This window comes from Plasmodium brasilianum, chromosome 13, assembly GCF_023973825.1.
Source record: "Plasmodium brasilianum strain Bolivian I chromosome 13, whole genome shotgun sequence".
NCBI lineage: Eukaryota > Apicomplexa > Aconoidasida > Haemosporida > Plasmodiidae > Plasmodium > Plasmodium brasilianum.
The window spans coordinates 1,300,096-1,316,372 of NC_090126.1; the positions used below are offsets into that span (position 1 = coordinate 1,300,096).

General features: G+C 27.4%; 3 protein-coding genes across 3 annotated transcripts; 1 reads left to right on the forward strand and 2 right to left on the reverse strand.

Moving 5' to 3' along the window:
* MKS88_004951 (heme/steroid binding domain containing protein) lies at positions 1-1,215 on the forward strand (the record flags this gene model as incomplete). The annotated part of the gene is made up of 1 exon (XM_067218167.1): positions 1-1,215. The coding sequence occupies one exon, from the start codon at positions 1-3 to the stop codon at positions 1,213-1,215; it is 1,215 nt and encodes a 404-aa protein (XP_067071328.1).
* Positions 1,216-2,025: 810 nt separating this feature from the next.
* MKS88_004952 (peptide chain release factor 1) lies at positions 2,026-4,477 on the reverse strand (the record flags this gene model as incomplete). The annotated part of the gene is made up of 8 exons (XM_067218169.1): positions 2,026-2,163; positions 2,291-2,399; positions 2,511-2,575; positions 2,711-2,848; positions 2,982-3,098; positions 3,233-3,283; positions 3,734-3,940; positions 4,400-4,477. 8 exons carry the CDS (start codon positions 4,475-4,477, stop codon positions 2,026-2,028), a joined length of 903 nt encoding a protein of 300 aa, XP_067071329.1.
* Positions 4,478-5,446: 969 nt separating this feature from the next.
* Positions 5,447-13,049, reverse strand: MKS88_004953 (protein kinase; the record flags this gene model as incomplete). Its single annotated transcript, XM_067218170.1, has 5 exons — positions 5,447-5,737; positions 6,091-6,225; positions 6,474-12,462; positions 12,616-12,739; positions 12,971-13,049. 5 exons carry the CDS (start codon positions 13,047-13,049, stop codon positions 5,447-5,449), a joined length of 6,618 nt encoding a protein of 2,205 aa, XP_067071330.1.
* Positions 13,050-16,277: the final 3,228 nt, after the last annotated feature.

A 16,277-nucleotide genomic window follows, 5' to 3' on the forward strand; every position in this document is an offset into this window, starting at 1 on the left:
ATGGAACAGAATGAAGATTCTGAGGAGGAAAGTGAAGAAGCAGCAGCAGGAACGACAACAGACGTACAATGTGTAAGGGGTGAAGCAATCATGGATACGTGTGCGCAGGGAAAAGAAAATGATGGAAGTTTATTAGGAAAATTAAATTGCATAAACATAGAAAAAGACCATGTAATAGATATAGAAAGTAAAATAAAAAAAATATTGGAAAATTGTGAAAATTGTAAAAAATATAAAAAATATCAAAATTATGAAAATTCTGGAAAAGCTGAAGAACGAGGGGGAAAGGCAGAAAAGACGGAAAACATATTCGAAAAGGAAAATAGTAACAACTTATGTACATACGAAGGCATAAGTAAAAATGATTTTTCACTCCCCATTTTTTTCCCTTCAAGTAAAGATGATAATAACAAAAACTGTAATGCATGTAACTATTGTGAGGATGTATGTTTTTCTATGATATGTAAAAAGTGCAAAATAAAAAGAAAAAGTTTATACAGAAAGTATAAAAAATATAAAAAACACAATTTAAGAATTTGTCAAAATGAAATGAAATTAGCTATGCAATTGAAAAAAAAGGCTCGTGAAATCTTACTGTCCATTCGTCATCAGAAAATGGAAGAACAAATGAGCAAAGGGGATGGGGGAGAAGGTAAAGAAAGAGTTGATAAGACATTAACAAAAGGTAGTAAAAAAACATATCACTCAACTCCCCAAGGTAATGATAAAAATTACAAGCATTTAATTTTAAGCACAGAAGAAGAAAACACAAATAATAATATCAACACTAAGGACGATAAATATAATGCACTAAATGCTCTTATCAGTAGAAGTAAGAGTACAACAAATTCGGAAGGTGAAAATGAAAAAAATTTTTTTACATATTATAACTACATAAAATATAAAGAATATTTTACAGAATGTGAAATAAAAAGGCATTGTCAAGTAAATGATTGTTGGGTTGTTGCAAATCAAAACGTTTATGACGTAACAACAATTCTAAATCATCACCCAGGTGGTAATAATTGTATTTTAAATAAAGCAGGTCGTGATGTTTCAGTTGATTATTTCTATCATTCAAAATATGCTCAAAAGAAATTTTGGGAACCATTAAAAATAGGAAAAGTTATAACATGTACAAAAGAAATTGCTGAGGAAAAAAAAAAAAAAAAAAGCCTCAATTCTGTCATAAAAAATAAGTGTTCCTTGATGTAGTTTTTTCTTTCAAACACATTTCAACACATATCTCTGTTGTTATACATTTATATAGGTAATTAATTGGACGTACGTAAATCGTATGATTTTTTTTTTTTTTTTTTTTTCGTTTTTTTTTCAAATTGTATTTTGCGCACTCTTCGTATATTTTGTGTTCTTAGCGCATACTTTGTATTTTTTGCATATTTGGTAATCTCGTCAATTTTTTTAATTTTTTTTTTTTTTATGACGTTAAGCTAATAGGCGCTTTATTTGTAATTATGGCAAAATAAAACTCCTCCGAGTTAACGGCAGAGCTGTAACGATATAACTCCTGTATATGTAGTGGATTGGGCATTACTGCTCATATTTGGGCACGTTTATGTGTACATATACATATACATATACATATACATATATATATATATATATATACATATATTTATTTATTTATTTACACACGTGTGCAATTCCCCGTTCATCTCTTATCCAAACTGCATTACATGATTGCGTTCCTTTTTATGATGTATTTTCTAAGTAATGCATTATTACCTAGTTTATACAAATAAAAATAGAAAATTTTTATTTATTCTATACTTCATGTTTAAAAATTTTTGACAGTTTTTATGCTCTGCATTTTACCCCCATTTAGCATCATCCCACTCATGTGTGTATGTTTGAGAGCATAAATATATGTGCACATGTATGTACTTACATGATCATACATGCACACACATGCATACATATGTACATACATATATGATGACACTCATTTTTCTGTTTTTATTCCTCAGCTTAAAATAATAAGCCTTACTTATAACTAACCCAAAATTATATATTCAACAAATATTCCAGTCTAGCCCTTTCAAAGTACATTAACTCCAACTTTCTTTTTGTTACATGATCCGTTATATACCCTCTGAAAAAGTTGTATGTTCTTATTCTGTTGCTTCTATTGCTTTCTTTTACCTATAACAGACAGTTTGGGGAAAAAAAAAAAAAAATTTGATAGATGACTCACCAAAATATTTCCCTTAACATTTGTGCATACCAGTTAGCTAAATTGCAAAATAAATACAAAAAAAAAAAAAATTACCAATTTAGATCTTTCATTTTGAAGCAAATTTATGCTATCCTTAATTTTCTGTTCTTGTATTTTAAGAATTAATCTTTTCATGGCAATTCTTTTGTTTAACTCTTGGGTCCTACAAAGAGTAGAAAAAAAAAGTCAAAAATAAAAAGATAAACACTGAAATTGTCATTTTTTTTTTGTCTTTTCAAAAAACTTAGAAAAGTATCTACTTTCTTTTTATGACCTTTCCTCTTGGCATTCAGATTGTATCCCGGTAGGCTTATGCAAAATTCGGACACCTGATTCAATCTATGAAAAAAACGGAAAGAAAATTATACGCAGAAATTACACTTAGGGTATATTTACATTTACTCCGTTATTTGCTTCCTTTTTTTTTTTTTTTTTTTTTTTTTTTTTTTTTTTTTTTTTTTTTGGTAAGCTTACCTTGTTGACATTTTGTCCCCCTGGTTTACTCGACCTGAATGTAGTAACTTTCATATCTTTCGAATTAATTTTGTTCTTGCTTTCATTATGTTTGTGTAAAAAAATTGCAATTGTAGCAGTTGACGAGTGAATTTTAGCCTTTTAAAATAAAAATAATAATTGAAATATAAATGAACATTCGTGCAATTTTTTTTTTTTTTTTTTTTTTTTTTTTTGCTACTTTTCGTTATTCTTTGCTTGCCTTTGACTCATTTTTCGGTATCCTCTTAACTTGGTGAACTCCTCCTTCATTTTTGAAAAGATCGAACAGGCTTATATTAATTTCCTTTCCGCATTTATTTATATTTATGTTATCATTTGAACTAACCACTAAAGATTCGCTAATGTCCTAAAAAGAAGGAATATAATTTAGAACGAGCCACATAAGTGTACAAAAGTTTTTACTTTAAAAACGTTAGTATTGTAAATTATAATGTACTAGATTGAAATATTCCTTTTTTTTCTTTTTTTTTTTTTTTTTACTTGAACTTTTTTAACTGTGCAGTTGTACTTTTCTGCAAAAGTTTTATATGTCTTACGAGTGGGAAGCAAAATAAAAGTAAAATAAATTAAAATAAACTTACTAATATGCATGTTAATATAAATACTAATATGCATGCTAATATTCATACTAATATGTATGTTAATATACATACTAATATGCATGTTAATATACATACTAATATGCATGTTAATATACATACTAATATGCATGTTAATATACATACTAATATGCATGCTAATATACATACTAATATGCATGTTAATATACATACTAATATGCATGCTAATATTCATACTAATATGCATACACATATACATAAACGGAAACATAACAAACAAAAAAAAGGGCAAATAACTTTACGTAGGTTTTACATAGCTCAAATTTAAAAATGATCATAATGCGTACACATATATACATGTATGCATATATATGCATATGTACATGTACGTATACATGCATATATGTGTGTGCACATATACGAATATTTCTTCTTTTCTCATCACTTTTAACAAATCCCTTGACCACGACAAGGCTTCTTCTCCCCCCACTCCGGGTCGAAACTCAATGCGTATAAGATTCTTGTTCTCAAAAAACTCATTCTCTTCTTTTTTTATAAATAAGTGAAAGACATTCCTTTTAAAAATATCCTTTTTTTTTTCTGCCGCTCTTTTTATAAAGTCTTTTTTCTTTCGGAAAAAAAAAATAAATAATTAATTAATTAAGGTTATAATATAATGAAATAAATTAAATTATGGTAAAATGTGGCAAATTTATGTAACATGAAAGGGAATAATGCAGTAAAACAAAGTTATCATTTTTTGGACTAGCAGAATTATGAATTTTGCATTTCTCTTTAACGTATGATGACCAGTCCTCTCGATATGCACAAACATACACAAACATACACACACATGCACACATGTACACACATTGTACATACGTAAATATAAGCAACAATATATTAACGCAAAAGTTCATTTCTTTGATTATATATCAAGTTGTCTACTGCATAGTAAATCTTCCATTCGCAGTTTTTACACATATAAAGCTGCATTTTAAACAAGTGCTTGTACAAAAAGATTGTTTTTTTTCTTTTTTTTTCGGTAAAATGAGATATATTTATAAGATTTACTAATGTATGGTACTTTATCTATATAAAAGTTGGATACATAAATAGGAAAACCGCATAATAAAAGGTAACCCACAAAAAGTACCCTGTTCATAATTTTAAGAGGAAAAGGGGTACGCTAATCTCTTTAAAACTTATTCGTATTCATTTGGTGCTCTCCTCTTTTATTTTTCTATTTTACGATTTTTACAGTTTTTTTATATACTTACTAATTTTTCATTGTATAATAAATTTTATTTTTATTTTTATTTTGTTTTATGTTTAATTGTGCACTTCAAATTTTTATTCCAGGCTTAATCACTTTTGAGTAGAATGCCGAATATTCGAAAATGAAAAAAAGTGTAAAATAAGCAAATACGATATATGATGCGATATTACAAAAAAAAAAAATAAAAAAGGGAGAGCGCATATGTGTATATACGCAATTGCAGTACGCAAGCGTTATGTATACATACATATGTATGTATATGTATATGTATATGTATATATATATACATATATATATATATATATATATGCATATGTCCGCATGGCGCACCGAGAAAAAAAAAGAGCCCTTGAAAAAATATTTCTACCAAGAGAGTGCGCACAAAAAAAGTTCAATTTTATAATAGGTATAATAAGATGCCATACGCAAAAGCGCAAATTAGTTAATTATATAATGTTATTAGTGCAGGATGAATTTTATAAATATTCAAACAAGCGCATTTAAACATTCGGGTATCACAAAAAAAAAAAAAAATATATTAACATACAAAAATACTGTATAATATAATAAAATACTGTATAATATAATAAAATACTGTATAATATAATAAAATACTGTATAATATAATAAAATACTGTATAATATAATAAAATACTGTATAATATAATAAAATACTGTATAATATAATAAAATACTGTATAATATAATAAAATACTGTATAATATAATAAAATACCGTATAATATAATAAAATACCGTATAATATAATAAAATACCGTATATTATAATATTTTATTATATTATATAATAAAAAAAGAGACACTAAAAAAAAAGCTTAATGTACGAATACAAATTGTCACTTTTTGGCATAAAACTGTTTTATATAATTTATTAAGGAGGATTCATTTTCAAAATTCTTTTTGATATTTAATCTTAATATATGAGTACTGTATATAATGTTCATGTGGCCCTCACTAATAACATTTGATGTTATATTCTCCACCGTGTCTTCATAGTCTTCTATATTTATGGATGTGCTTGAGTTCATCCTTTGGTTTATCTGCACATGGATGTTTATGTTGTTGTACCTCAAGAGGCCTTGCTCAAATTTGAACGTTTCAATGACCGGCGTTATTTTGCATTCGCACTGTTGGAAGCGAGATGGGGACAATGAAAAATGTAAAATGTAAAATGTAAAATGAAAAATGAAAAATGAAAAATGTAAAATGAAAAATGAAAAATGTAAAATGAAAAATGTAAAATGAAAAATGAAAAATGAAAAATGAAAAAACAAATAAATTAACAAGTGAGAGAATGAATGAAATAATGAATGAGAGAACATAAAAAAAATTAACAGACTAATGAGACATAAAAATGGGGGAAAATGAAAAAAAAACAAAAACAAAGCAAAACTAAACAAAACATAGCAAAACTAAACAAAACATAGCAAAACAAAATGCGCAAGTGTCAATGATTCATTATTTTGCGCATTTCACGTACCCGAATGTTCTTCTGAATCAAGTTGTTGTACAAGGAAAAAGCGTATACCAGCAACTTGTGGGCCTTGGTCGTAATAACAACACTCGGCGAGTGAAAGTCGATGGGCATGTCGGAATAATTGTTCCTTCTTACCTCCTGAAAGGAAGGGAAAAATATGTATACTCATATGTGTACGTACATGCGGGGTATGTACATACATATACTTACAGTTATATAGGTGAACATCTATGTACACTTGGGTGAATGCACAAATTGCATGAACAAGTCTGGTACATTGAAACACAAAAAAAAAAAAAAAAAAAAAAAAAGCTAGCTGCACACACACAAATATTCCATCGTTTGATGCTTGGCATTTTGCATATGTAAAAATTTAAAGTGCGCACTTGAAACATAATCTTCGAAATGGAGTCTACAAAAATCTCAAAGACAAAGTTATAAATGGTTTTGGATGAAATTTGTTCTGGGTTGGAAAAGACATCAGTTGATACACCGCCAAAGGATAATAAATTTTGTTCATCTGCTTGAGAATAGATATTAAAGACCAGAGAGAATGCAAATATTTGTTGATATTTGTTCATAAAAAAATCCCAAACAAATAAATGTTTAGCGTTATTAAAATAATTAAAAAGGTTATTTAAATAAATGATAGTTGATATTATATACTTTATAAATTTTTTATTTTTATGATTTATCATATAGTATATTTTGCAAATATTTCTCAGTCTGTCGTTTATATTATCTTTATCTTCGAATATTGCTGAGTAGAGAATTTCTAAAATGTTCTCTTCACAATTAACATCCATAAAATAAAGCAATTTTTTTAAACTCTTAAAATTCATATTTTTATCTTGAAATTGGTTATATATATAATACGTTTTTTCATCATTTTCTAGTGCAAATATGTCTTTGATTACATATATAAGAAGATCTGTAAGGGACCATTTAATAATTAACTTTTTCAAATAACCTTCAAATTTGTTAAATATATCCAATATATTGTATAAGGTAATTAGCTGATATATACAAAGAGAAATATTTACTTCTGTATATTCATTATCATTGTTGACATTATTACTATATTTATTATTACATCCATGAATGGTGAAGTATATTTTCTTTTTATCATCAACTGTCATTACATTATTATATATAATACTATTTTCTCTCTGTATAATTTTCTCTTTATCATTCTTCAAAAAATAATTTTGAAAAAAGGAAAAAGAGCTTGTTACATTTTTATTATACATATAATGTGGAATTAAATTCACATATGCTTCTGTAAGGCAAAATGGCATATACAATAGTTTATTATTTTTATCAATAAAAGTAATTCTCTGGTTAAATCTATTTAATATATTACAACGTTTCTCTTCCCCTACTGCGTTTTTCGTTTCTAATAATAAATCCTTATTATTTAATACATCCTCATTTGACTGTTTTGCTTTTTTTATATTTTTCAAGCTCCTTTTGCTATCTGTAGACAAATTATTGTTAATTGCATTCTCTCGCAAATGTACGTTATCGATGATGCCTCTTCCTTCTCTGAGCTCCTCCTTATGACCACCATTTTTCTTTTTTGATAAACCTCTTCCACATTCATCCGTGCCGCTTGTATCTCCACTGTCCTTTACTTGCCCATTTGAAGCTACTTCCTGAGGGATTCCCCTCTTGTGCTCGTACCTTCCCTTAAATTTTTTCAATTTAGAAGAGCCCCTCCTAAATAGGGAATCCAGAGAGTACCTAACACCTTGATCATTTTTTTTTTTTTTTAAAATTACATTTTTTGATAATATTTCATAATTATCATTAAAAATCATTTTCCTAATTTTTAATTTTTCATAATTTGAACAATCCATCTTATTATTTTCCTTCCCTGTTTTGTTTCTAAGTACATGCATTTTATTTATAAATTTGATGGGCAATTTTTGCAAAACATTATTGTCAGTTGTGTTATCATAATTTAATTTAGTTTTTTCTGTTAATAATTGAAAAACGAGAGGCTGGTTATAAGAAGAATATTTCTTCGATAAAACCACATGGAAATATTCAAATATATAACTATTAATAACATCATATTCATATGTACATGTGTTCATATAAAGGTATGTATTACTGTTTCTGTCAAAAGGTAGAGCCTTCGATATATTATTACTATACAATAAAACATTCAAAATATTTGTGCATTCGATAGAAGAATTAATTTTTAATTTTTGTAAAAAATTTTTAAATAAATCTCTCTGTATTACTATAGGTATTAACGGACACTTCAGCAAACACTCTGCTGTTATTTTGTGTACTCTCATGGTTTCATCGATACCACTGATATTATTAGTATTGATGTTTTCATGTTTGACATTACTAGTTCTAACGGTCGTTCCCACTTTGTTTGCTATGCCACCGGCGAGTGTTCCACCGTTTGGGGGAAAACTCTTTATACCACTGGACAGGCCGCTAGTTTTTCCATTATTTTGGCCGCCCCTTGTACCACTCTTCATTCCATTATTTAGCATGGCCCTCCCATTGCTGCAATTGTTAAGTTTACGCTTGTCAGTTCTACCAACATGTGTAGCATTACCATTATGCCTCCTTTTCACATTATGCACATTTCTAAAATCCATGTTTCCCGTACAATGATCATTTTTAATGTTATTGCTCGGAGGAAGGGAAAAGACGCCCTTATTATTATTTTCATTTACACCATAATCGTCATCACTTGCAAAGAAGTCCCTTTCCTTTACACTTCCTCTTCTATTATTATTGACTAAATTATTTTTAACCTGTGTAGCACTAGAATTTCTTAAATAAGAATTATTTGGTTTATTTGTATTTTGCTGTTTCACAAAATTAGATGCATTTTTTAAGTTATCTAAATATTCATTCGATGTGTCCCATTCTGCTGTACGATCAGACCTCCTTTTAGCACATTTTGAATCTAATTTATCTTTTAGAAATAATTTAATATCTTCAGTATTCTCTAAGAATATTTCAGAATCCTCTTTTTTATATTTTCGCATCATATTAAATCTATCGTTACATTTTACAATTTCTTTTCTATAATTATAAACAATCATATTCCTTTTCTTACTAATACTTTTTTTGTTCTTACCATTTTGTTCTTCCAACTGTTCTGGGTCCATACCCTCAATTTCGAGACTAACATTTGACATATTTGGTACGCCTGATTTATTTGCTACGCTTGGTATATTTGGTATGTTTGAATATTTTAACGTTTCTATGCTCTCACCAGTTTGATAATTAATGGTGTTAATAAAAATATACTTTAAAACTTTTAATGCGTTATTATCTACATATATGGTAAAATTATCCAAAAAGGATTTTGTGTCAATCATATTTTTTATATGCTGTAATTTCTCTTTATTTGTTTTGAATGGTTCGTGCAATAATTCGTATAGCACTAGTCCTAGGGAGAACATATCCAGCTCCTCATAATCATATTTTTTCTTATTCAAACTACTATAAAAATATTGATTATAAGAATACATGTAAAATTCTTCGTATTCTTTTGGTTTGTCACTTGTACTACTATTATGATTCCTATCATCATCCATTAATTTTTTTTTTGCATAAGTTTTCCAGTAATTTTCAAAAAAACGCCAATTCCTTTTTTTGACCTTTCCACCATGACCCGTGTTATCTTTTTCCCTCCTTCTGCTTCTCTCTCCCGCATGTTCAGAGGAACTCTCACACCCTTCCTTTGACTGCCCCTCCTTACCTTTGTCCATTCCAAACTGCGCATCAACCTTGTCTTCCCTTTTGTCACTATCACTGGCAATTTCCAGACTATTATAAAGCTCTTTCATCATACTGGAAAAGTAAGAGGACCCTCTATGGTTATACGAGTATTGATAAAAGTAAATGTAATCAATCATATCACACACACTATAATTTACAATTTTGATATGTGCCCCATACTCATCATTATCTAAGTACATATTTTGCGTATTCAAATTTTTGACATATATATTTCGCCTATGTAAATAACTTACGGATTCTAAAATTTGTCTAAACACATTCCATATAAGATACTTATTATTTTGAAAAAAATTTCTCTCAATTTCTTTTTCCAGTATTTGTCCTTTGCAATATTCGCATGGTACATATAATACTTTATATTTCTTTTCTTTTTTCTTTAGCAAATTTTCAATATATTTCACTTTTTCCATATCCTCAGAGGAATAATTGCTATTTTCATAATTATAATGTTTTGTGTTCCCTTTTTTTAAAAAAGGCAAAATTCCTTTTCTTTTGCTTAAAATTTTGTCGTATCTCTTGTCATATTCTTCTCTACTTTCATTTTCCTTAGCATGATATGTAGAAGATTCATTTTGCTTTCCCCCTGCTAATCTACGCACCTTCTGTTCGTTTGTAGTAGAATTCTTATCGTGTCTAAAATGGTCCCAGTTACCACTACCATGTAACGAATGAGCATCGTTTAAATTGTTTTCGTTTCCTTTTGGTGTGCGTGTGCTCCTGTGTGCACTTCCCTTTTTGTCTTTACGCTTTTTCCCCCGCCGTTTACCTTTTCTCTTGCCTTCACCGTTGCAGACGCTGCTAGATCCACTACCACTTCTACTACCACTTCTACTACCACTTCTACCACCGCTTCTACCACCGCTTCTAACACTGCTAATCTGCTGCACTGGCTCCTCCATTTTCTTGGTAGAACCACTAAAAGAGGAAGATACAACTCGTGTCTGCTCTTCTACAAGATCGGACTTCTCTGAAGCCCTGCATAAAATTAGAATCTTCATTAACTCTATAATTTTGTGCATGTTTCCCTGTTCAATTATTTCCTCATTTAGAAGAGCCTCTTCTTCTTTTTGTATCCATGATATATGATACCTAGCTAAATATTTGTGTTGAATTTTTGATAATCTGGCTAGCTCCCTAAGAATTCTTTTTAAATTCATTTTCTGAATTATCTTGTAATGATTAATGATCTTTTTTAAACGAGCAAAATCTAAGTCATTCAGAATTTGAAATAAACTTTTTTCATTTCTTGCAATGTTCAGAATACATTTTTTTTTAGCATAATATTGGTACTCATTACAAAAATAATTAATAGATGAGAAATCAATTATTTTGTATTTACTCTTATCACTATAAGTATTATATAATATATCATTTATAAAATCTTGCAAAAGTTGTTCATTTTTTTTTTTGTTATTTTTTCCTTTTTTTTTTTTATCGTTTAAAATGTTACAAAATAGGTTATACCCCCTACTACAAAATAAAATATGGTTCAAAAAAAAAGTTAAAAAATGAAAAAGATTTAAAGTTACATATGTATAAATAACATATAAATTAGTATCTACAATATGTTTTCCTATAAGCATATTTTTGTAATAACTAATAGGTACTTTTTTAATTATATGAAAATTTTTAATATTATTGTATGAATGTTTTTTTATTATTAAACTTTGTTCAGGGTAAATTTTGGGAAGTTCATTCAAATTTAATTCCTCTTGTTCCTTTTTTTTCTTCTCATTATCACCGTTAACTATTACTCTCTTTTCACGTTTTATTCTTTTTCTACCATTCAAGTTATCACTTCCAATATGACTGTTTAAAGAGCAAAAACCTGAGATACTACTAAAATTGTGCATGTTCAAAATATAGTTCTCTTCTGTACGAGAATTAATAATACGTATAACACTACAATTGCTACTATTCTTGTTGATGTTTATGTTACCATATGTTGTATCTGCAGTATAGCATGTACCGTGCACATTGTGCAAATCGTCTATATGGTCTATATCATCCTCATAGTCTGTGTTACCCTCGTTACCCGTACCGTTTCCATCTTCCACACCGTCTAACCTTTGAGTATTCCCCTCTTGTACGTAATGAACACCAAACAATGCATCTTTATTATTAGCACATTCACGCGTATTATCATTGCTTGAGTGTTCACCCTCCTTAGAATTTAAACTATCATCTAGTCTATGATTCATTTCTTCCCATAGGCTCTTAAAACCATCACTTAACCTTATATTTAAATATTCATTTAAAAAAATACATACATCAAATAAAGTAATTCGTCCATAATTTTTTGCGCATATCATTTTTATATTTGAACTGATATAATTTGTTTGTTGCTCACTTAGTGCATTATTTGTATATATGGTTATATTTGGATACGAATAAGGGTATTTATTATCACAACAAAACAGCACTTTATATTTTGGAAAAGATGTGTCATAATTAAAAAAGATACAAAACTTTAAGCAATTATTTAAATTTATTTCATCATTCATATCAATAAGTACACTCGAACACAACTCCTTGTTCTTTTTTATAAATTCCTCCTTTCTCATCAATTCCTTCGGTAGATCGCCTTCTTTCACGTGTCTGTAAGGGGGAAGAGGCAGAAGAACATGAAGAAATATCCAGGGATACAAAGTGTACAATGAAAAGAACAAGCACGGTGTGAAAAATATGCACAGTAGGGAAAAATATGCATGGTTAGGAAAAAAAACCCTCTGTTGTTCTCCTTTTCCTTACCCAGCATTTTCTACATATATCGGGAAGTAAATATGATTAAGCGCTAAAATTTCTTCTACTTGATCCTTGTACAACTGCTTGTCTTCTTCCTCGCATCTCTTCGATTTCCCCTTCTTTTTGTTCTCTGCAAAAATGCACACATGGGGCGTAAATACATACATACATATATAAATACAAAATTATACAATATACGTGTGCACCCTCTCCAACTCACATTACACTATCACATTATTGATAGAGGAAAAGAGAAACATGTCCATTTAATGTACATTTAAAAAAAAAAAAAAAAAAAAAAAAAAAGTGCACATAATTCGTAATTTTTTGTTTGTTTTTTTTTCTTCGATTTTTATAACACCATTATACTTAATATTTCTTGATTTTTTTTTTTTCCTCTTCCTATTATTTTCCCTTTCTGCAATACTCTCCTGCGGCATGTTAAAATCTTAAAAAAATTTGGAAATAATTTTTAAAAAAAAAAAAAAAAAAAACGAAAAAGAAGGAAAAGCAAACTTCAAAACAGACTTCTTTAGAGCGATTTTTATTGAAATATTTTTGAAGAGCCTTTTTTTAAAAGGAATCTTTTTTAACATGATTCACTCATTCGTTTGCCTTTTCATCTTGCTCATTTTAAACTATGTTGAGCTTCATCTTATGCACATTTATATATATATTAACATGAACGCATATGACTATGCGTATTATGCGCGTAGATTGGGATGCTCACACATTTAGAACTATATAAACAGAATATGTATGGATAAATTTATAACGTATACACTTCTTGTATATATATATATATATATATATATATACATATATTTTTTTTTTTTTTTTTTCTTTTACTTTTTTTTTTAATTTTCCTTTTTTCTTTAAATGTGGTTTCTCTTAAATTATAACAACACCTACTTAATTTTACCCTTCATATATATAATCGCCGAAGCGGAAAAAAAAAAGAGAGTAAATGTATATACTACACAAAATGTAAATAATTATACCTAAATCTTCCATTATGTTCCACTAGATAATTATAATTTTTTCTTCAAATTAAAACAAAAATTTATGTTGCACTAGGTGAATTACTCCTAGAAGGAAATAAAAAGGAAAAACAAAAAAAATTAATATTAATATTAATATTGTTAGTATTAGTGTCAGTGTCAGTATTAACATTTAAGCAAAAAATAACGGCCCATTTCTTAAAAAGTGTAAAATTTTCTAAATTCATTTTTGTTTTTATAGTCAAATAATGCCTTTTTTTTTTCTTTTTTTTTTCTTTTTTTTTTTTGGGGTTCGTGTTTTTCTTTCGATATAACTTATTACGTATTTATATATATATTACAGATATACGTATTATGTATACATATACTGTTCGACGAGTTAGCGCACATTTGTAAATTATGAAGGCCTGTAATTTTATGCAGCTTCTATTTCTAATTTTTTGCGGCACAAATTTAATAGCCTCTTTTTATTTATTTTATTCCCATTGAATTACCTTAACGTGATACTTAAATAGGCTGAAAAATGGCCAAGTTTTGTATACGCACATAAGCGTATATGCATGTACAAAGATTTACATATATATTTACGCGTATATGTATATGTATATGTATATATTGTTCTTATACGTATACATATACACATATACGATATGTGGGTTCCAGTTTAATTGTCCTTTTGCCACTGTACTGATTATTTGTTTTTTATTTTTACGAATATGTGAATTCATAAAATAGGTAAATGGAAAAAAAGGAAATTAATTTGATCATGTGTAAATATTGCAAATGATGCTCCTATATATATATATATATATATATGTAAATAATTCTTTTTTGTATTTTTTGGAAGTATTAGACAACATTTTACATCATAAGGGGAATTCAAAAATGCACATAAATACCATTTATTGTATATTTTTAGCTGAAGCTTTATTTATATTTTATATAAATCCTTCGTTATGTGCCCACTTATGCATTGCTCACATTTTTAATTAGCAGTCGAAGAAATATATTCGACTTCATATTTCTTTTTTATAGTTTTAAAGTTATCTTAGATTAACAAAAAAAAAAAAAAAAAAAAAAAAAAAAATTAACTAGGAATATGTAGTAAAAAATAGGGACTTTTTTTCCTTCCAAATTAAAATAAGACAAGTCTGTTTGTTTTTTCCATATATTTGTAATTTCCTATCCTTTATTTCTTTATTTCATTCTTTCTTTTTTTTTTTTTTAATTTCTAATTATTACTGAGCTAAAAAAGAGTGCCCTCCATTTTTAATTTAATGCAAACGTATTATATGGTGCCATATATAATATTCCCTTAAAGTATAAAATAAACATTAATAGTTTTGTTTACACTTAAGTAATAAAAGGAAAAACTAAACATGACTTACTTTATTTTATTTTTTTAGTGTTCTTTATGAAATTATTACGTAGCGGTTAATGTACATAAGTAAATATCTTTTGTCTTTGAAGTACCTTTTAGAATTATTCAAGTATAAATTTATGATAATAATGAAGAGGTCTTGTAAAAATGATAAAACAAATTTACAGAAACATTTATAAGGAGGTTTAAAGAAGGGAACATAAAAAAAAAAAAAAAAAAGAAAACATTTATGTAATTACAATAAATTTGCGCTATCTTTTAAAAGATCCCGTTATAATGTTAAATTAAAGAAAGGCGTAAGAAAAGTTAAAATAAAGAAAAATATACAACCTATATATTCCATAAAATCAAAAGTTTCCTCTTAAAGTGAACACATGTACTTAAGTTATTATGTTTATCACCATAATTAAAAAACGTGCTGCATGCTCATACTATACGTTCAAAGAACATATATACGTGCTTATGCATGTACGTACGTCATATATATATATTTATATGTATATATATTTCTGTGTATATATATTTCTGTGTATATATATTTCTGTGTATATATATTTCTGTGTATATATGTATGCGTATATAAATATTTATATATACACGAATGACCTTTATATTAAATGAAATAACTGAAAATTAAAATTTCTCTGTGTTCATTGTTTTCAACATTTTTTCTTAATTTTGACCAAACCGCAAATTAATGTCCTCTGTACAATTTGCCATGGTATTTTGTTAGTGCTGATTTTTTCTTGTGACTCATTTTTAATTTTTTTTTGGGCTTCTTTTTTTATTTTATTAAACTCATTTTGTTAATTTTTGGCACATACGTGAATGTATGCATATATATATATATGTATATGTATATATGTATATACATACGTATAAGGATATAAAAAATTAAGATATATAGTAAAATATTTTAAATGAAATAGTCAGAGTAGCGTTTTTTCTTAAATTCGCTACGAAGATTTATAACTGTGTACATTATTTGACCGTAATATACACATTTTAAAATATTTGTAACTTCCTACTATAGCAACCTAATAACTAACATTATATCTATATATATTGTATTCATGTATGTATGTTTGCATTTATGTATGTATGTATGCATATATGTACGTGCATGTGTATATATAACACTATACGTGAAGGTATATTATTATTTTCCCTTTTTCTTCTGGCTTTTTTTTTTTTTTTTTTTTTCTTTGTCCATTAGAAAATTAATTTTAATTTTTACTTATTCTTTAATTTGTGCTATTTTAAAAATATTGTAAATGCAATCTATA